The 22969-nt window shown below is 43.2% G+C and overlaps 1 protein-coding gene across 2 annotated transcripts in view; it reads left to right on the top strand.

Annotated features, from left to right (window-relative positions):
• The window catches only part of TNFAIP3 (TNF alpha induced protein 3), a 53497-nt gene that overhangs the window by 27342 nt on the left and 3186 nt on the right, over positions 1-22969 (top strand). For both annotated transcript variants that reach the window (XM_066606038.1, XM_066606030.1), the window contains exons 2-7: positions 7782-8083; positions 15563-15753; positions 17066-17213; positions 19634-19804; positions 19948-20128; positions 20232-21109. In XM_066606038.1, the coding sequence (XP_066462135.1) occupies positions 7786-8083; positions 15563-15753; positions 17066-17213; positions 19634-19804; positions 19948-20128; positions 20232-21109 (1867 nt within the window). In that variant the 5' untranslated portion in view covers positions 7782-7785. The remainder of the gene's footprint in view (positions 1-7781; positions 8084-15562; positions 15754-17065; positions 17214-19633; positions 19805-19947; positions 20129-20231; positions 21110-22969) is intronic.

The raw sequence follows: 22969 nt of genomic DNA, 5'->3' as shown, positions 1-22969 counted from the left end.
TGCAAACTATACGCAATGCACAAGTATGAGTGCAACAGCGAAAATCAATGTATTTGAATTGCCGCCATTTACCACGCATCTTCACTTCTTTGTTTTTGCACCCGTTATTTTCGCAAGCGCAAAAAAATGGGACCTGCTCTCTCTTGTGCGTGTTTGTGCAGCAAAGGGCCCCAGAGGGGTCTGCGTAATAAAAATGTATTGCGTAACACGCTCATCTGTCGATGGCCTTTTATGTCCGTACATCGCTCATGTAGTACGTAAATCAAATATACTCATGAGACCGCAGCCTTGGAGAAATAGTCTCTGTTTTGTGTTATTAGGACTGCAGTGGGTGTAAATAGTAATTAAATGGCATAATAGTGTGTTATGGGCTGATACAGGGAGGAGCAGAATGTAGGGGGATGGATTCGGCACGTCCGCTCCCGGCAGAAATATAGAAAGTTATTATAACAGATGAAAGCCATTTTTCATAAAACACTTCTATGCCCAGTACCTGCAATAGTGTAGAAGGCTGCAGCCACGAGGGAGCTATGCCTATAGTCGCTGCTGAGGGCGGGCTTTCCTTGGCTAAATTCAATTAGCGCAGACTTCGAAATGCAAATTTTTTTTTTTTTAAAGCGCCTGGAATCTCATAAATATGGTGAAAAAGCTTAAACTCTCCTCTCCTCTTCGCCATAATAAAAGGGAACCTGTCACCAGGTTTATACTGTGCGAACCACAGGCAGCGTGAACCTAGGACAGGTCTATACAGCACATCCCGGTATGTTATAAGGCTAGCACTTTGAAGTATGACTTGGAAGGAAACGGGAACTGAGCTTTGAGTCAAAGGGACGGCCCATGGCGGCTTCTCCCCGTCCACATCCTGCAGACTAACAGCTCTCTACCCTCTTGTGTATTGGGAGAGTACTATCAGCCTTCCATACCGGGTGGGGGAGGTTTGTACGGCCACCCCTTCGACTCAAGGCTCCGTTCTAGCTCCCTTCCGAGTCTTACTTCAAAGTCTGTTTATTCTGAAACCTCAAAATAAAGCACACGGGCACGATGTCATTAAGCTGCTGACTGGTTCTACTGGTTCCCTTTAAAAACAAACACATTTTACAAGACTTAGGCCAGTCAAATTCGGATTTGAATTACGGATTCCTTGATCAGCGTCTGTGTGGAGTTTCCATGGTGAAACGCAGTCATTGTAAGGTGTGCCTTTTTTCACAGCATGCTCTATTTTACCGTGGAATCCGCGTGGCTTCTTCATTGATGTCAATGGAGGCATCCGACTCGCTATTGGGTGCGGGTACACGCATCATCGCTAAGCGATGGCATCGGAAATACAAAAAATAAACTGTACTGCCCATGGCCACCTATGAGCCTCATATGCAATACAGTAAAGTGCAGTACACAGGGTAACTGGCCGGGCTCAAACCTGGAATCCGCTGTGGGCCTCCCGCATGCTGAATGCGACCTGCTCGTGTGAGCCCAGCCCTACACTTTAAGCCCCCTCACCTACATCGGGGTCTACTGTATTACAGAATTCCAGTACAGTTACCAAAACTACAATTCTGCAACAAACGTGTGATCTGGGATCAGGACTAAGGGTGCTGCAGTAACCGCATGCCCATTTTCACTAATTGGCGTATTTTGCACTTGAAACTAAGCAAATAGAGGTCATGCATAGCAGTTAGTGGGAACCCACGTGTGGTTACTGCGGCGCATCTACAACATGTATACGTAGCTCGGAAGCTGACTAAAGAACCCTAGAGGAAATGTAGTATTAGATGGAAGTCTGTTAAATTAATGGGTGCTATGTAAGACATGGACATGCCAGGTCCACTGTGTCAGCGACCCTTCTCTCTGGCTCATAGAGGGGAGTCTGGACATGGACCAGACCATGTAACCAGACACATAGATTTACATTAGCTTTGTGTTATGGTCCACAAAACACGGACCAAGTCAAAATATGGTAGTCTGAAAGCCGCGTAAACCCTTATTTTTTAGGCTCCTATAATACACTCTGCCAAAAAAAATCCAACCCCTAGAAGAAGTTGTTTTTTTGCTGCAAAACTCTGCATGTAGTTACATCTCAGATATACAAATGATTAGCATTGTGGTGTGGTTAGATGAATGGTCTTGTCACCTGAGGCCCTAAAACTAGTTCCACCCTTGGCCTATAAAAGGCTCCCAGAGGCTTTTTGTACGTGGTGGACCTCTTTCTGTTTGTATAGAGCTTGCTGACCACTAGACATGCTTCCACAACGTAACTGAAGAGATTTTGCCCAGTTAACAGAATTTGAGAAGAGGCGCATTATTGGTTTGCTAGAAGCTGGATGGTCATATCTAATTGCCCGCAACCTGAGCCATTTTGACCAGACTGTTAGGAGGTGTTGGGACTAGTGGATGCATGAGGGCAAACCCACCAAGTGACCAGGCACAGGACGCCCTCAACATATCACCAGCAGAGAGGATCGTCTGATAGTCCAACAAGCACGAGCAGCTCCTACTGTTTAGTTGTCTGCCATCATTACAGGCCCCTGTTGTCTGTTGGAACTATTTCCAGGTGCTTGTTTGAAGGACATTTGCCCTCACGGCACCCATTACACTAACTCCCTTTGGTATCCACTCACTGTTGCCTCCGTTTGCAGTGGTGTTGTGAATGATGAAACTAGACTGCTATTGAGTGGAACGGGGTTGTTTTAAGCAACAAATCCCGGTTTAGTTTGGGCACTGACGACGGCCATGTTCATGTCTGGAGATCTAGAGATGAGCACCTCAATCCTGCCCTTTCTATGGAGCGGCACACTGCACTCACTGCTGGTGTGATGGCTTGGGGGACCATCGCATACGACAGTTGGTCACCCCTAGTAGTAGTAATATGAAGGACAGTGACAACTCAGCGATATGTTCAGGACATCGTGCAGCCACATGTGTAGCAGCAGGATAATGCTTGGCCGCACACAGCAAGGGAGTCACAGAAATGCTTCCACGGCACTACCACATTTCTGTGGCCTGCCTGGTAGCTAGATTTATCACCAATAGAACATATATGGGACGATCTAGGATGCTAACTTCGAGATCCTACAAGTTTGTGCGATTTAGAAGCGCAGTTATAGCAAATTTGGACCTATATGCCTAAGGATAACATATGGAACCTGTGTGCCTCCATGCCTAACCGTATCACATCTTGTATCCAAGCTAGAGGTGGCCTAACATGGTACTAGAGCCTCCATGCCTAACCGTATCACATCTTGTATCCAAGCTAGAGGTGGCCTAACAGGGTACTAGAGCCTCCGTGCCCACCTGTATCACATCTTGTATCCAAGCTAGAGGCGGTACAACAGGGTACTAGAGCCTCCGTGCCCACCTGTATCACATCTTGTATCCAAGCTAGAGGCGGTACAACAGGGTACTAGAGCCTCCATGCCCGCCCGTATCACATCTTGTATCCAATTCATTCGATTCTGACAACTCCCTAGAGGGATTTTTGTTTTTTGCCAATGAGTGTATTATGGGTTCACCATTTAGACTAGTACATTTTGGGTTAAGAGTCAGGGCTCTGGGTGCAGCTTTGACAGCTGAGTATTATCATTTTAATTTTCTAGAAGTTTAGAATTATTTTATTTTTTCTTGTTATCTGCTTACTTCAGCTTTTTATATCCTGTCAGACTGGCCTTTTTGAGGATCACTATGTTTGTGTGTTAAAACTGTTATAGAGAAATATAACCTGTCTAGTTACAAAGAAGCACTTTCCTGTGATCTATTTGTCACTAGGGGTTTTGGGTCTAGTTGTGACTAGTTCAGTCACATGTTCAGTGAGGGTGAGGATGTTGCTCCTCCATTTGTCATCTAGGTGACTGAGAAGGCAGAAGAGATGAACAGCAGCATTGTGCAGGCTCTACTGTCCAATTGTAGAACGTCTATACAGACAGTCCTGGGTTAAAGTCTGGTCTTATGGCCTTCTTATAAGCAGTTGTCGCTCACGTGCTGTGTATGTATATAATATATATAACTTCAGGTATATGGTGTATATTTAGTCAGTATACAATGATGGGGCAGAAGCATTGACCTGAGCACTAACCCCCTTCAGCTGTCATCGTTCCTTGTGGGCGCTCCTCGGTAGCTGAAGATGAAGTTTATAGAAGTGTATGCACGCAGGAAATGTGGCCTGTAGGGTTATATTTAGTAGAGGTATACACCGCTAAAAGGTGAAAAGAAAAAAACCCTCATCTGACATAATTGTTGCATAAAGGATGGGCTTAGGGCTTATGTCCCCAATCTTCGCTGCGTATTACGCGTGCGTTGCACGGGCATGTGATACAAAGAGAATGGAGTCAAAGGGTATCCATCTGTGTGTCTAGACACTGAGTATCAATATTCACAAGAAATAGATTGCAGCATGCATACATTTGGTATAGGCAGCGTTTTGAAACATGGTCCATACGTAATACATTGCATATGGGTGGTTTTTTTCATATGCAACCTCGCGGGGAATTTAAAAAAAAAATCACTGTGCGTATTCGTGTTTGTGTGCATGTGATACGCGGGCATACACAGTAAACTTGCGCCATACACGGTCTCTGCCATTAGAGACAATGTTTATAAACATCAGTAAAATGCTGCAGGAGACTTATTTCTTACGTTGATATGGAAAAATGAAAACTGCTGAAATTAGTTTCTATGGGAAACTATGCTATTCCTATAGGACAATTTTAATATATGAGGCCTAGTCTCTTGCATCCTCATTGTGTAGGCTGATGGATCCTGAGTAGTGATGAGCGAGCATACTCGGTAAGGACAATTGCTCAATCGAGCATTGTCCTTAGCGAGTACCTGCCCGCTTGGAAGAAAAGATTTGGCAGCGGGCGGGGGAGAGCCGGGAGGAACGGAGGGGAGATGTCTCTCTTCCTCGCTCCCCCCTGCTCTTGGCCGCAACTCACCTGTCACCCGCGCCGGCAGCCGAACCTTTTCTTCCGAGCGGGCAGGTACTCGCTAAGGACAATGCTCGATCAAGCAATTGTCCTTAGCGAGTATGCTCGCTCATCTCTAATCCTGAGTGACAGGTCCCACTGCTTGTTGTAAATGATCATGAATAATGCATATAAAAGCTTGTGACAATATTTTTATGGAATATTGCCATTGTGTAAAAGTAAAAGTACAAATGTGGGAAGATGTGAAACCGTAACCATGCATTTTTAAAGTTTTGCTTTGAATCACCCACAAAATGTAATGTACACTCTCCTCTCATATGTGACATAGGTACTGTATGTGCAGACAAGATGCTGTTTGTAAGAGGAGTGGAGCATAACATTTTTGATCCAGTTGGATGTTTTTTGTATCTTGGGCTACGTTCACAAGCCATGTCAACTTCAATTTCTACAGTCGCCCTGAGCCGCTTACTTTTTAACAGTGCTGTGTTTTAGTTTTTTGTATCTCTAGTCTAGCAATATTTATCCCAAGAAATGCTGAAAACTGCAGATCTTTCACGTCATGTCTTCTGTACCCATCTGATCCATGTTGAGATCGATATTAGTGAATCCTGACTGGACCTATTACCTTTAACCCTTTGCAATCCAATTTTGGATTCAGGGTTTCCTAGGGGGCTTTCTCTTTCTGCCATAATACAATGGCGCTATCTGCTGGCTAGAGCAGTACTGCAGTATGGGATATGCTGGAGAGGCCCCCAACATTAGAGCGGCCAGTAATATACAGTAAGAATACCCTGCCAGACGTCTTCCGACATCGGAGCTGCACAGCCTTCAATCAGAATGTCTTCAGATGTCAGACAGTGGATTGGAAAGGGTTAGTGGGTCCTTTGCAGTTGCTGTATTTCTTACAGCAAGGATACTGCTGCATACCGCACTGTTCACACCATAACAGTACCAGAAAGCATAATGGAGCCTGTTGTAGGTAGAAACACGGCTGTTCCAAATGAATGTAGTATTTGATAATTGCTTAAAGAGGAGCTGTCACCTCTTCTGTCTGCTTTACTAAATGCTTCTATTCCTTATGCGTAATAACAGTTCTGGAGGATCTTTTCTTATCTGTCCCTCTGTTATTCCTCCGAGAAATAAAAATTGTGAACTGTGTGTTACCAGCTGGTGTGTCCCTCTCACATTGTCTAATAAGTGCTCACACCTCTTTGTCCAGGGGAATGGTAATGCCCCATTATCACTTTATTTATAAGTGTTTAGGAAGAATAACACGAATAGCACCATGTAGAGTTGTAAGAAAAGAAGGTCCAGAAACAATAACTTATGGAGGATACTAGTATTTACTAAAACAAGGTGACGTGTGACACGTTGAGCATACGATCCCACAGCGCAGTAACTGCCATATGTCCCTAGCACCCACAACAGCCAATGGCAGCAAAATCTTCCACCCATTGGCTGCAGTGAACAATGCTTCAGCCACATTGCAGTTACCCACTGCAGGACCGTACCCTGACTGTACATAAGACCTATGGATTGGATCAGAGAAGAGGGGGTTTATATAGCATCAGGCTGAACAATTGTCCAACCACATTCTGTCCGGTTCAAATCCCGCCAGTACAGCAATGGGCACGTAGACCTGGACCTCAATGGCAGTTCATCGTTATGTTCTTGCTATAGGTCTTGGGTGAAGATGGCATGGCTGGGCCCCTCCTGGTTCTTTTGTGAGAGTCAATTATGTGTATTTAAGCAAAATATATTCTTACATTTCTTTATTCTTCAAGGTGATATTGAAAACAAAATTGAGGCTATAGCCAGATGGTGAAGTTAGATGATTTATTTAACAAACCCCATCAAAACCCATGAATGCTAGGGTGAACAAAGCTAGCTTTAAAAGTGAGTGGAACATGGGAATTTTGCTTATAGGGGAGTCCTGATTACATAGGGGAAGGTAAGCGTCCTTATATTAGATGCCTTTGGTGCAATAGCATTGTAGCTGTATGGCAGATTTCCGGATCTCTGTATTCATAGTACCTCTGCAATGAAGGACACATTACTGTAGGATTTTGGTGTCAGTTGGTTCACTCTTAGTCGGAACTTCCATAGTTCACCAGAAAGTAAAGCTAAAATGTTAGATGCCTACAGCATATTTACTCTGTAGGTGTATTGGCTTCCAGGCTCGTATGGACTTTTCTGCAACCAGACATGCTTTCATCTTGATGAATGGATGCAGCTTCTTTAGCCTGTTGGCTGTTTAGAGAAAATACTTTTTCCTTTCCCGGAGCTTTTCTTCACTGGGTTTTTCCACATATTTTGTTTTCAAAATCCCCCACCCTTCCCTTTATATTTTGAGGGAGTAAAAGGCTAATTCCCAGGGGATGGACTGTAACATTGGTGTCTAAGGCATGTTGAAGCCTGCTCAGTGTCTGTGGAAAATCCCTGTATATAACCAGTATATGGTCCCAGCTCAGTGTACAGCACTGTGCATACAAGTACTCATTCCTGATGATACAAATGAATGTGCATTTTCTTGGGGTCAGTCTGTATGTCAGCACTTCACCTTACCCTTACTACCAAATGTATACTTCTAGTTGTAAATGAATGAAGGGGCAGCCTATTAATGAACAAATGTGTAAGCCGTGTACCGTAGTACTTTCCCTATAGATGTCTGTCTTATCTGAATGACATCAGACCTGGATGACTAAGTCTTTCTTAATTTGTGAAATCTCGGAAACTTATTTAACTCTTTTGTAACTGTGGGGGATTTTTTGAACATCATGTAAAAAAAAAAGTAACCTTTACAAACTGCAGGTTTGTGCTCGCCACAGAATGACAACAGTTTACTTATCTTACACTATTCAACAGAAAGATGGCAACGCAGCAGGTCCTTCCCCAAGACTTGTACATGAGCAACATGCTAAAGGCTGTGAAAATCCGAGAGAGAACCCCGCAGGACATAGTGAAGCCCAGCAATGGAATCCTCCACCACCTTCGAACGATGCACCGATACACTATTGAACTGTTCATGATCTGTCAGTTTTGCACAAGATTCCGAGAGATTCTTCAAAAGACTCTTTTTAATAGGTCTATGCAAGTTGCATTGGAAAGTCACAAGAAGCTAAATGCATGTAAAGAAGTGAAAAAACTCTTCCCTCTGCGGACAAATGGTAAGAATTACTTTCTATTCATCTCCTTAAGCAGTCTTCTCTCTGTGGATGTCACTGATCCTATTTTGTGACTACAATTAGGTACACAAGGAGGGGGTCTGGAGCATACAGTACCACGATTTGTATGAATGAAATAGCGGCCGCTGCCTTTGCTGTGACTAGCATTTCACAGAGTTACAACTTTTTGGCCACGCGGACTTTTTTGGTGTCTGATTTAATGTAAAATAACACAGGTTATATGTGTGTGTCATTTTTTTGCCATCTTTTCTGATTGATTTTAAGTAACAAACTGTGCGTTCCTGCTGCAGAACTCTTTGTACTTTTCTCAACTCCACCACTATTTCATGGGCTCTTGTATGTGTAACCAAGTCCCTATATTACAAGTGTAATTTCAGACTTTCCTTCCACTAACCGCATAGAATACGATGGCACACAACATCTTCCAGACTAGTAATCTGAAAGCAAAGCTCCACCTTGTTAGGAACAGTTATTAAATTATCACCAATAGTCCTTCAGCTGCACCAAGAAATGGGAGAAACTTTTTTTTTTTTTTTAGGGCACTCTTATACGGTTTCTTATTAAGTCATCCAGAGGTCGAATTTTAGCTATTAAGGTACAGAAATGACATAATTATAGTGTATTTGTGGACAAAAGTTCTTATGTTTCTGTTTCACGATAGCATTTATTTTCTATGAACCTCTCAACAGATGTATTTTATATTGTTTATAATTATATGATGTTTATTTTGATATGCGGATACTAAGTCATTTACTAATAATATGTCTTCTGTGCATAGAAACGTGCAGCCAAGGGTATCTTTCAGTGTTATGTGCACAGTTGTAGAATGAAAAGTTCTGCAACTTTTGTATATAATTTGTATTTCATTTTCGCTTAATTTAAAAGATTTTTGCTCACTTTGAGTGGATGGAAACATTCTTGTGTACATGTAGCTCTTAAAAACGGCATAATGTTTGCTACAATTGTATCCAGTCTAGACAAGGTTCTGTGAGGTATATAGCCTGGATGCCAGGCTGATACATGTTACTTCTACTGGTCCATTGTAGCAGTTTAGGACAGTGAATTGTATAGACTGGATGTAGGTGGAGCAAGATCAATTTGAAGGAGCATGCAGCCAGCATTGAAGTAGTGATTGTATATCGTTCGCTCGGCATGTATTTACACCTAACAATAACTGTGCAATGTGATTAATCTAACAAGTTCTATGCAGAATCATTGTCCCCTTATAATATGAGAATAATCTGGTCACTACTGATGTCCGGATGATAAACATCAGAATGTTTCCATTCACTGCTAGAAGGTAACAATTTTGAAGCCCATACCCATAGACTTTCGTCAATTGGGCTGTGTTCACTTTCTGTTCTGCTTTATAAAAGAGAAGAACAGAAATAAAACATGCCGGGTCTTTTCACTGTATGTATATGTGTGCATTTTTGTACATGTGTTTTTTATGTGCATGGGGAGAAAAAAATGCAAAAATTACCAATTGATGTCACTGTTTTTTTCTTTTTTTTTTTACATTATCTCCTGGCTTCACACGCAAAAATGCAATGAATTTTTGATCATCCTCATAAACCTGTACAGATGTTTTTGGTACGTTAATACAGCGATCTGTGCTGTCCATAATACATCCAGAAAAAATAGACGTTCAGTGCAAATTACACCTGTGTGAATAAGCCCTTACATCCTCTCCAAAAGTGCAAAAATCCCAGTCTATGAATGACTGCTTGTTCACCGTGAATGGAAGTGGTGCGAGCTGAAATGACCTCCGGCTCCATTGGCTAACGATGATTGTTCCTGTGTAAGAGCACAGGAATGATCTTTGATGGGATGACTGACTTGCATCTGCAGCTGACAGGTTGTTTAGTGTAAAAGCACCCAAAGATTGGCGTTAAGTTGATGCGGACCATTCTGTGTACAGTTCCTATTTACTTCATTATGGAGCTGTAATAAGACCAGAATTAGAGCCATTACAGGACTTCATTATACAATTTTTGCATCTTGCTAACCCAAGGGGGACGGCTACCTCTGGATGTGGCAGTAGGAGTAGGTGACCTGGGACAGGATGGGGGGATTTCTCTAGAGGGATGCAGCTCCCTAGGCCTGTAGCTATGGAACATTTATGGCATATTCGGTGGACATGCCCTAAATGTTTGGAATGGTTATATCTCTTTAAGAGTTGGAGAGTCAGAATACCTTGCAGAAAGGTTACTTTTTGTGTGATTCATCCCCATTGTAATTCAGGATCTAAGAATGACGGAAATGAGGAAGAGTGTTGGTCATATAAGAACTGAAACTTAAGACCAAGACAGAATAAAAATTCCGAGATGAATTGGCTGCACTGATTTCACTTGCCTGATGAATATGTAATCCTGTCAGGCTTGTCCCCTCCCTCTTGGAAAGTCCTGTGTGCTACAATGTTGAAAGAACACAAAAGTACAATAGACTTCAGCCAATTGCTTCTCACAAAGCCTCATGCTGGGAAATTCCAAGCGACACGGAATTTCATGCTGATGGTTCAATGTGTGCGTAAAATTTACAGACAGCACAAATCATATCTTTGTTCTTCATTTGACAATAGAAGGGAAATTTACCTGTTTTTTTATGAACAGTGTGATTGTGCTGAATTTACCATTTAGGGCTCATGTCCACGGGCAAAATAGGATTTAGGATCCGCAGCGGATTTCCTGCATGCGGATCCGCATCCCATAGGGATGCATTGACCACCCGCGGGTAGATAAATACCCGCGGATCGTCAATAAAAGGGATTTAAAAAAAAATGGAGCATGGAAAAATCCGGACCATGCTCCATTTTCGTGCGGGTCTCCCGCGGGGACGGCTCCCGCGGGCTTCTATTGAAGCCTATGGAAGCCGTCCGGATCCGCGGGAGACCTAAAATAGGAATTTAAAGTATTTACCATCCGGCGCGGGCGGGGAAGGTCAGCTGTTCCTCACGGCCGCATCTTCCTTGCTTCGGCTCGGCGGATGTGCCCGGCGCATGCGCGCGGCACGTCGGCGACGTGCCGGCGACGTGCCGCCGGCGTCAGGAATTCATCCGCCGGCCGAAAATGAAGATCCGGCCGTGAGGAACAGCTGACCTTCTCCGCCCGCGCCGGATGGTAAATACTTTTAAATTCTTATTTTCGGCGCTCATGTCCGCGGGGCAGGAGGGACCCGCTGCAGATTCTACATGGAGAATCTGCAGCGGATCTGATTTTCCCCGTGGACATGAGGCCTTACAGGGGAGAAGTCTTAAATGATGCTAGACCTATATAATGGGAACTTGGATGCATACGGTGCACTACACGACTTGTAGGCTTCCTTCACTCTTCTCCATGTTATATCAGAATACACGTTCAGAATATAGTGCTACTAATTAAAGCACTAATAGTCATTTTAAATGACAGAGCATTCCAGCAGGTGTATTATTATATTGGCCAATGTCCTCATACCTGGTAAAATTCGGTTTTAACCCCTTAAGGACATGGCCTATTTTGGGCTTAAGGACGCAACAATTTTTGGCAGATTTTAATCTCCATTTTTCAAAAGCCATAACTTTTTTATTTTTCCGTTGACGCGGCCGTAAAAGGGCTTGTTTTTTGTGTGACGAACTGTAGTTTTTGTTAGTGCCATGTTTGGGTACATAGACTATATTGTAAAACTTTTATTATTTTTTTTTAATGATCACTGGTACAGAAAACGCATCAATTCTGCCATAGGTTTTTAATTTTTTTGTAAAGCGTTAATTATGCAGCATAAATGATGCAATACATTTTTTCTGTGGGCTGCTACGATTACAACGATACCAAAATTCTTATATATTTTTTTAGGTTTTTCCACTTTTTGCATTCAAAGTCTTATAACTTTTTTATTTTTCCATGGACAAAGCTCTGTGAGGGTTTATTTTTTGCAAGACGAGCTGTAGTTTTTATAGGTACCATTTTGGGGTACATACGGCTTTTTTATCACTTTCATTGCGTTTTTTGGGGGGAAGCAAAATGCTAAAAATTAGCTTTTTGCCTCAGTTTTTTAGCGTTTTTTTAAACGCTTTTTGCCGTGCAGGATAAAAAGCATGTTCAACTTATTGTACATGTTGTTTTGGACACGACAATACCAAATATGTGGGATTTTTAAATTTTTTTTATGCTAATATGAAAAAAAGCCCCCCCTAAAAGATTTTTTTTTTAACATTATTTTAATCAGTTTTTTTTCTTTTACACCATTTGTGTCCCTCTGAGGGACTTACACTGCAGCACCGATGATCGCTACGATAAGGCATTGCAGGACTTCTTTCCTGCAATGCCTTATCGCTTATTACAGTGATCATAGGCAATGGTAATACAGGACGCCTGTAGGTGGCGTCCTGTTACCATGGCAACCAGCCAGGTCTGGTGGGTGGACCCAGACCTATGCTGCCTGCAATGCACTCTAATCCCGGCCTTTCTTTCTTTAAGTGACATGGATGACGTCTCCTACGTCATCCACAGTTCCCTTTCACATCTGTGCCATGGGCCGACGCATGTGCAGAGTGTTTAGCCCTATTGAGGCAGAATCAACTGGCTTTTCTATGCGTGAGTCGGGACTATGGATGACGTAGGAGATCCAAAGAAGGAATGGCCAGGATTAGAGTGCACTGCAGACAGCATAGGCCTGGAGCGTGCTGTGTGCAGCAGACGGTCTGGGCCCGCCCACCTGACCATCCAGGGTTAATTTTCATATAGCGTGGGACTGATATAAACTGAATTTTACTAGGTATGAGAACATTAGCCACTATAATAATACAACTGTTGGAATACTGTCATTAATTGTACCTTAGCTGCCATTGGCTTTTTAAGCTCCAAGCTGGTGATAGGTTCCATTTAACAACTTATTTAGGGTAGACAGAGGGCGATTTATTGGGTTTGGCGTTTCATTCCCCAGTCTTAAACTGAAGTCCTTTTGGAGAAAATCGGCCAAATTTCTGAAAGCTAAACTTTGATTTGACCGTAAATCCCCTCAGAAGCATGTTCCAGAGAGGAGAGAGATGAGCTGGAGAGGTGAACTGTCGGACAGACAGTTTTGCTAGTGAACAGCATTCTACGGCTATCTATGTATTGGAAAATATGCTTGCTGCAGAAGGCAGAATCCAAAAATTTTTTAAAGGGCCACTTAGAAGAAAACAGATTTTTCCACCCCTGCCCCCTGATAGCCTTTCACACTCTTGAGGCCAGCCCTGTGTATTTCAGCCCCCTGTCTGATGCTTATTGGGCACCATCTTGATGGTGAGATTTTATTACTTTCAGTTTCATACCTACCCCATGATGCATCAGCACAGCATTAGCTGAAGCGAGTCTATTGTTTCTTGCTGGCTGGAAGTTTATAATTATCTTCTGTATTCACCTAAATAAGCTGCTGACCATAAGTATACAGTAAGGAGGGTGAGCTGTGATCTCCTCTATTATAACTGTGATATCAGTAACTGTGACAGAAGTGTCTGTGCCCCCCAAGCAGTTTGCAAATTGGGAATATAAAACAATACCTCTGCAGCGCCATCTATTGGAAGGCAGCATTCCTGCAAGCCAATGTTAGACTCTTTATACAAGCCTTGTAATAATCACTAGGAATTGAAATCCAAGCGAGATTACCATACATATACAGCTGTTTTGAGGTTTTTGGCTTGGCTAGTGAAAGGCCAATAGACGTTCTAGGTGCTCACCTTGAGGAGAAACAATACCCTTCCTGATAGACTGCAAAACTGACTAGAAAATAAATACACAACCCCCTTAAGCAGATATGAGCTGGTCAGAACTGAGATCACATAAGAGGCCAGGAATTTCAGACAGAAATAAATAACCAAGGTAACAATAGCGCACATACTGTATATATACTGGGGGGATAGCTACATAATGAATGAATTTAAAAAGGAAAAAAAAAAACCGTATGGCCCTTAGAATATAACCCAATGCAATAAATGCAAGCTTTTTAGGAAAAAAAATCGACCAAAGGTGTCCATAGTCTTTAAACCTTTCTAACCTGCTTTACGCCATAAACATAAGATAAATGACAGCAGAATAATTTAGATTTATTTTTTTAATAGCCAGGGATTAGATTTTCATGAATAGATAATCTAAACATTTTCTTCTGTAAGGCTTATATTTTTGGCTAGTAGTGCCTGTAAGCAGGGCTGTGGGGGTGGTAAGCCAAACTTTTGACTCCGTTCCAAATCAGAGTTTTCCACACTCTGACAGCAACTTCAGCTCCAACTCATAAATGGCTCACGTATAATTTTTTAATTATAATTTTAAAATCATAAATTTTTTAAAGACTCCAGCCCTGCCCATAACGTGGCGTTTGTAGTACGATCAGCCAGCTAGTAGAGATGAGCGAGCACGAAAATGCTCGGGTGCTCGCTACTCGAGTCGAACTTTCCGCGATGCTCGAGAGCTCGGTTCGAGTTACGAATCCCATTGAAGTCAATGGGAGACTCGAGCACTTTTCAAGATGACCCATGCTCTGCATAGGGAAGGTTGTGTGATCTCTACCAGCTAGTCATTCTAGTATGGCTGCTGTATCTTTATATCAGAAATGCTTACACTGCAATGCACTGTGTACGGATGGAGCAAGGTTTAACTTACAGGGATTGTCCGGTTACAAAACGGTTTTATTTATTTATTTATAGCTACACTGTTAAAAAATAGCAAATCCTGCGGTACTTGCCCGTCGTCTGCCCCAGCGATCCACTGCTTGCGCCCAGTGGTCTTTTGAAGGGCTACCACCTGACCGCTGCAGCCAATCATAAGCCACAGCGGTTTCATGCCATTCTCCTGATATATCTGCTCACAGCATCTGAGTGGATATGCCAGGAGAATGGTACCTAGGCTCAGTGGCCTCTGATTGGCTACAGTGGCCATGTAGTATCCATTCCAAAACAAAGACTGCAGGACCGAGGGGGGCGGAGGACAGAAGTACAGCTTGATTTGTCATCTTTAAACATGTGCATCTGTAGATAAAAAAAATAATTTTGTAATCGGAAACCCCTTTAAGGGGTTTTAAAGGGGTTGTCCGTGATCTTATAGATTATAAATCCCAGCTCCCCCTGCCATAAAACAATGAGGAGCCATATACTACCTGCTGTGTCCCGCTCCAGGTCTTTGGTGACGTTATGTTTACAGGCTGCAGCAGCCTGTTTATGGGACATCACGGGCTGCTGCAAGTTATACTTTGCTACATTTGTAGGTAGACTAATACCCCAACACCTACAATTGCAGTGCAAACTTTTTTTTTGGCCACTGAAAAATCTGGTCAGGAGTGTTCATCTAGAAGGAGCAGCATTTTAAAGAGTTTTCATTGGTCTGTATTTTACTTGATTAACCCTTTATTGTGTCAGGATCTGCTTTCTGTATTTTAGGTTTAACGCTTAATAATTGACATGACTTTCTGTAGTTGAATAACACTTGTTACTATCTCGTTTCTTTTGTCTAGGTGATGGGAACTGTTTAATGCATGCAGCATCCATGTATATGTGGGGTGTACAAGACACGGACTTGGTGCTCAGGAAAACATTGCACAACGTTCTGAAAACAACCGATACACGCAACTTCAAATTCCGCTGGCAGCTGGAGTGTGTAAAATCCACAATGTTTCAGCAAACAGAACTGCGATATGACACCAGGGTATGACATGCCATATGATGTTCCTACTTATCTTCCAGAATACGGGCACAAACCACCTATGATTCTGCTGTTATTGGTGGTAGGGCCATTCTCACATAGACCGTTTTTTTACAGCGTTTCAAACACCGCCCTAGACGCTGGAAAACGGCTCCATTGATTTCAAAGGGGCTCCTCAGACGAGAGTTTGAGCGGTGTTTCTAACGGCGCGATTTTCTAACACTGTTCTATTGTAATGCGGTTCAGCTATTTTTTTTAAGCACCTGTATGGTACATCTGTTGATTTTTCACTCCAGAATAGTGGTTTTGTTTTTTCTGATTGTTTTTTTTGCATGCGCTATATTACATATACTATTCAAACCAATGAAATCAATTCAGAACAGAGGGATGCTTAGTGTTCGCTAACGTTAGTGGCATCACTAGCACCGAAGATTGGGGGCACATACCAGACTTTTGCCCTGGATCCCCAGAGAACGGCCACATATAGCTGTATTTGTGTCTTCAGGATGCAGATGTGGTTGAATACTACAGCAGAGCATTGAGTTGGCCGTGGCCTATTGGATTCTGGGGCCACCTACAGAGCGGTACATCGCAATGCAGTGATACCATCATGATGCCTGCAACAAGTCAGTTACATGAGATCTGCTCTGATCAATATGGGAATAGGGAGGCAGTGATTGAAAGCTTTCCCTGTATCACTGTGTGCAGAGAGAAGGCTGTCAATCACTGTGTGGGTGTCTCCTAGGTGTCCTGTCAGGATTTCCTTTGCTTTTTATTCAGGAATCTTGCTCTCAATCGTATAAACCTATATATCACATAGCTCAGCTTCACCCCTCTATTATAAGCTCCACTCAGGTAGGGCAGCAGGAGCCCGCTGACCGTTTTACCGTAAGGACAAATGTATTTAAAATGACCTTATCTGTCATAGATACTTGTGAGAAGATGACATTGGTGAAGCCTTGATCACTAATGATTTCTAGAATGAAGGGGCTATATAGAGATCTCAAAACTCTTTAGCAGTGCTTGGAGATTTCCGTTTCATAGATTCTCACAAATCTGATACGTGTGCAAGTGGTCTGAGGGTTCTACATACAGTCATTTTGTTCTGCAAATCAGTGGCAGTCAAAGATCAGACTTCACCACTGTGATCGTTAAGTTATCCTCAATGACCTATCTGAAGATGATTTTGACTGGATTTCCTATTTAAAATGTCATGTCAGTGAGATAGCAGCACTATACAAGAGTTAGCAGTACTATACAAATGTATGTTTTCCCATAAATTAAATCAATACATTGTGTTTATTTTTCCTGATAGAACTGGGATGATGAATGGGAACATGTTGTCAATATGGCATCCACTGACACCTCAGTAGGCCACAGCGGCCTCCAGTACAATTGCCTTGAAGAGATACATATATTTGTGTTGGCTAACATCCTTCGGAGGTCAATTATTGTTCTTGCAGGTAAGGTATTTCAACCTGTTGGAATATTAAACTCAAGATCCTGGCACATTGCTTTACTTTTTTCTATCAGCTTCAACCTTTGAAGGTTGAAAAGGTTGAACCTTTTCTTCCGAGCAGGGAGATACTCGCTAAGGACAAAGCTCGATCGAGTAATTGTCCTTAGCGAGTATGCTCGCTCATCTCTACAACCTACTTTTTACAGTTTTTTTTTTTTTACACAGATGTAATATATGTTGGGCTGCTTTCACACCTGCATTGGGGCTGAGCTCAGGCTTTCTGTCTCTCTACTCTGTTTTTGGAGCAGAGAAACTGAAAAAAAAAAGATTAGTTCTTTCCACATTGATCTTAAAGGGGTTGTCCGGCCACACAGGGTAAAAAAATTTTATAATGCTGCTGCTTTCCTTTCAGTAAGGATAGTAACACACAGCATACAGGGGCTCAAACCGGCAGGCAGATCAGCTGGAATGTCAGTTTCTTACCTTAGAATCTGATCTTCACTGCAGCTTTCAAAGATGGCACCTCTGTGCTGCATTCCCACAATGCTCTGCGCTCTCCCTCTTCTGTGTACGCGCTCCCGATGGCAGTAAAAGGCATGAAAAGGCAGGATTTCATGGCCTCCCTCAGCTCACGTCCTAGACCCGCCCACGACACGCCCACCTCTATTGAACTGCTCTACAGTCTCTCTCCGCCCAGGCCCCGCCCCCTACTGCATACTATACTCAGAGGGGGTGTGGCCAGGGGAGACTGCGTTATACACTCATGGTTCAGGATAAAATCCTGGCATGAGTGTAAACAGCAGCACAGTGTATAGTGAAGGGAGGGGGCTGGGGAGAGCCGAGAGAGAACTCTCCTGCAGCCCCCCACTGCAAGGCTACCTACTGCCCCCCCCCCCCCCCCCCCCGCTAAAGTAAAGTAAAACAAAACATTTCCCCACACACACATGCCCCCATAGTGCCCCTCCCACAGCGACCCCTCTCACAATGACCCCCCCCCCACAGTGCACTCTCCCACAGTGCCCCCCTAATGATCCTCTACAGTACCCCCTACACATGCCCCCCCACAGTGCCCCCCAGTGTCACCCCTACAGTGCCCTCCAAAGTAGCCCCCCTCATTCCCCACACACCGCGACAAGTCAATGTGACCGCACACCCCACCGCTACAAGTCTATGTGACCGCACACCCCGCCGCTACAAGTCTGTGACCCCCTTCCCCCCGGGACTTCTGACAGCCGGGTCTCCTGACACCACTAGCACACACACACATCACTGCACCCCCCCACCGTGCGCAACTTCTGTCAGCTGGGTCCCCGCACACCACTTGCACTCATCCATCCATCCTCCCCCCCCCCCCCCCGCGAGAGCCCGCCCCTCCACTCATTCTTACCTTGGAGATGAAGAGCCAGCAGCCACGCCTCCCCTGCAGGCGGAGCTGAGCTTCCCAGCGGCTGAAGTTCTTCTGCACATGTGCAGAGCTGTGCTGGAGAAGCACGTCCCCGTCGTACCGACAAGAAGAGGACAAGAGACTTGTCGGAACCAATGGCAACCGAGGAGCAACACAGGGGGGCACCCCAAAAGGCAAGTGAATAACTTCTGTTTGCCTAATTTACAATGCACAATGTATATTACAAAGTGCATTGTATTGGGTAAACAGAAGTAATGAGACCTAATGTTTATGGCCGGACAACCCCTTTAATGGGGTTTCAAAACAGAAAGGGAAGCAAACGGAACAGAAGCAAACACAAGCCTTTCCATTTGTTTTTTGTTTGTTTTTTTTAAGTCAAGGGAAAAAGACGGATATTTTTTGTTTTGTTTTTTTTTTTAATTTTGTTTTCTTTCTTCCAAAACGGAGCAGAGACTGAAACCATGAATTGAGCCCCAATGCAGATGTGAAAACAGCCTTAGTGAAACCTTTATTAAAATGGTTCTTTCTGACTAATATTTAATCAATGTGTCTTTCAGTTGAATATATGACACTAAATGCATTCTTTTTTAAGCTCTGCACTATTTGCTACATGCAGCACTGCCTCCTTGGTCTACACGCCTTCCTTCCCATTCAAATGGCAATTCCATCCATCAGAATGCATGATCTATCTGGGCACCCTGCACTCTGCATGCAGTCATCAGGTGGCAGGGAAGGCTTGCAGATAAGGGGCTGTTTCTTAACCAATGTGGTAAATTACAGAACTGTTTTTGTTTTAGTTGCTGAAACAGCACTGTATCTGTCCATAGGCTGTTGCTGGTATTGAAGCTCATCCCCAGTAACTGAATGGGACTGAACTTCAATACCAGACACGGCCCATGTACAGACATGGCACAGTTATACCCCCTTTTTGTAATACTTGATAAGAACAATATAAATCTATACGAACACACGAGTGAGTAAATTGTGCTATTTTCACAATATATATACTTTTTCAACAGATAACATGTTCAGAAGTCTGGAGTCCGGCTCTAGTTTTTCACCTCTTAATGTTGGTGGAGTTTACCTACCTCTTCATTGGCCTGCGCAGGAGTGTTATAAATACCCCATTATCCTTGGCTATGACAGCCAGCACTTTGCACCCCTTGTAACTATGAAAGACACAGGACCAGGTATGTAAAGCACTGCTAAATGCTCCAGAATCCCAGTTTTCCCTTTTGTCTATAGTTTTACTTCTTAGCCCTTCAGTTCTGTTCATCAAGCAGTAGGGTGTATCTCACAGTTCCACTAATGATAAACCTTTCTACCAACACAGAAATCCGAGCTGTCCCTTTGGTATTCAATGAAAAGGGCCGATTTGAAGATATGAAAGTGCACTTTTTAACGGACCATGAAGAGAAATCCAGAGAGAAGCTGCTTAAAGACTATTTGCATGTACTAGAGGTACCTGTGCATTCCCGGGAGAACGGTACCACTCATCTAGTAAACACTGCCAGGTTGGTTCCTTAATATACTTTATGGATAAACTGTACTTGTAAAACATTAGTTACTAATCCATAAAAATGAAATTAGATGCTGATTAACTTTTTTTTTTTGCAGGCTTGATGAAAACAATTTACCCAAGGAAATCAATTTGGTGGAAGATTACTTTCAACTGGTCCAGCACGAGTACAAGCGGTGGCAGGAGACCAAAGGAGGGAAAAGCCGATTTGAGATTTCCCTTCCTCAGCTGTCTCTTGTCGAAGTGAAATGTGAAACATTGAATTGTCCCTTCTTCATGTCGGTGAGCACACAGCCTTACTGCCACGAGTGCTTCGATAAGAAACAGAAAACTGTTGACAGGACTAAAGTCCAAATACAGAAGGGTGAATCCTTGCAGCGTAAACCGGAATATTGTGAACTGTCCTATAAGATGACGGGCGAGTCGTTGGCAGGCCCGACTTCTGCACTGGCAACAGCGCCCAGTCTTTTTATCTTCAGTGAAACAAATGCAATGAAATGTAAAACAGCCGACTGCCCATTCACAATGAATGTGGAGCTCAGCGGACTGTGTGAGCACTGTCACAATGCCAGGCATGCTCAGCTGGGCAGCAGTACTGAAAGGGTTAGGACCTCTGACATCATTAGGTGCAGTATATGTTTTCAGGATGCCACTAGGACTTTTAACGGAATTTGCAGTTCTTGCTTTAAACGGACTACAGAACGCTCATGCAGTTCAAGCATACCACCTTTAATTCATCAAAGATCCATCTCTGACCCTGTCAACTTGTCAAGGAGCCTTGTGCATCCATCAGGTCAAGAGGCCAGTAATGATGAAACCCAGATGTCCGCCACTAGCTCAAAGTCTGTGACCAATTTCAATGCAGAAGAGAGGACAGCTAACCAAAAATGTAGAAAGGCCAGCTGCCAGTATTTTGGTACACTACAAAATGAAGGATTTTGCACTTTATGCTTCTTTGAGTATAAAGAAAATAATGGTAGGTCGTTCCTCTGTTTTTATGGTCCTTTTAATCAAAACAGAAATGTTAGTTCTTTATTGGTATTATCTTAGGTCTAGGTGTTTGAAGGTGTAGGTTTAATTTACAAAGGAGTATTATACCTCAAAGCTACATAAATCAAAATATTTACCCAAACTACCATGAAGTGAGCTCTCCTCCTTACTGCAAGCTCACTGCACCCCTTGCAATGAGGAGGAGATTGAATGGAGCCGCAGTCTTGCATGCGTCGTACTGCTAGACATAGCCAAGCGCTTGCAGGTGGCTACTTTCATCGGGCCCATGGAAGTTTAGTGGAGTGGCACCGTGCATGGGCGACTCCATTCTATCTCCTCATAGCAAGGGGTGCAATGAGCCCGCAGTAAGGCAGAGAGAAAGTTCTCGGGATTGTGGGGGTCTCAATAGTAAGACCCCCATCATCAGACTTTTGGCACCTATCCTGTGAATAGGTGATAAGTCAATTTTGGTCCAACCCCTTAAGGACTATTTTGGCCCTAAGTCGCAACAATTTTGGGAGGATTTTGATCTCCACTTTTTAAAAGCCAGAACTTTTTTATTTTTCTGTTGACACAGCCGTATAAGGGCTTGTTTTTTGTGTGGTGAACTATAGTTTTTATTGGTACTAGAGATGAGCGAGCACGCTCGTTTAACCCTTTGCAATCCAATTTTGGATTCAGGGTTTCCTAGGGGGCGTTCTCTTTTTGCCATTATACAATGGTGCCATCTGCTGGCTAGAGCCAGTACTGCGGTATGTGACAAGCTGGAGAGGCCTCCAACAACAGAGAGGCCAGTAATATACAGTAAGAATACCCTGCCGGACGTCTTCCAACATCGGAGCTGTACAGCCTTCAATCAGAATGCCTTTAGACGTCAGACAGTGGATTGGAAAGGGTTAAGGCTGATGATCGATTGAGCATCGGTCTAGTCGAGTAACTGATTACTTGACCGAGCACCATGCGGGGGGAAGAGAGCAGGGAGAGAAAACACATCAATTCTGTCATTGTTTTTCAATTTGTATTTTTGCAGCGTTAATCATGCAGCACAAATGACACAATACATTTTTTCTGCAGGTCAGTATGATTACAACAATACCAAAAATTACAATTTTTTTAAGGTTTTTCCAGTTTTGCACAATAAAACCCCTTACTTGGAAATTATTTTTACATTGTTGCATTCAAAGTCTTATAACTTTTTTAGTTTTTCACAGACAGAGCTCCGTGGGGGCTTGTTTTTGCGTCACAAGCTGTAGTTTTTATATGTGCTATTGTGGGGTACATACAGCTTTTCTGATCACTTTTATTGCATTTTTTGTGAGGTAAAACGAACACAAAAGCATTTTTCCCCCTTTTTTTTTTTTTTTTTATGCTTTTTGCTGTGCAGGATAAATAGTGTGCTCAAATTATAGTACCGGTTGTTACGCACATGATGATACCAAATATGTGGGGCTTTTCTTAATTTTTTTTTTTTTTTTTTTACAAATAGGGGAAAATGAGCAAATAATTTTTTTTGTGTTTTTTTTTTACACTTTTTATATCCCTGTAGGGGACCTGAACCAAGGCAGCTATGATTACTAGGATAAAGCAGTGCAGGACTTCTGTACCGCAATGCCTTATGGCTTGTATTAGCGATCATAGGCAATGGCAAGCCAGGACGCCATCATCTGGCGTCCTGTTGCCATGGCAACCCGTCGGCCCTCCGTGACTACATCTCAGGGGTCCGATGATGTCACAGTACCCTTCCTCTTTGAACCCTTTACATGCCGCAATCTACATAGATTGCGGCATGTAGGGGGGTTAACAGCGGGGGTCGCTGTCCTTATGTATCCCCGCTGTTGCCGGCTAC

The sequence above is a fragment of the Eleutherodactylus coqui genome, chromosome 1, assembly GCF_035609145.1.
Source record: "Eleutherodactylus coqui strain aEleCoq1 chromosome 1, aEleCoq1.hap1, whole genome shotgun sequence".
Lineage (NCBI taxonomy): Eukaryota > Metazoa > Chordata > Amphibia > Anura > Eleutherodactylidae > Eleutherodactylus > Eleutherodactylus coqui.
This window is presented reverse-complemented; position numbering and strand designations above follow the sequence as displayed.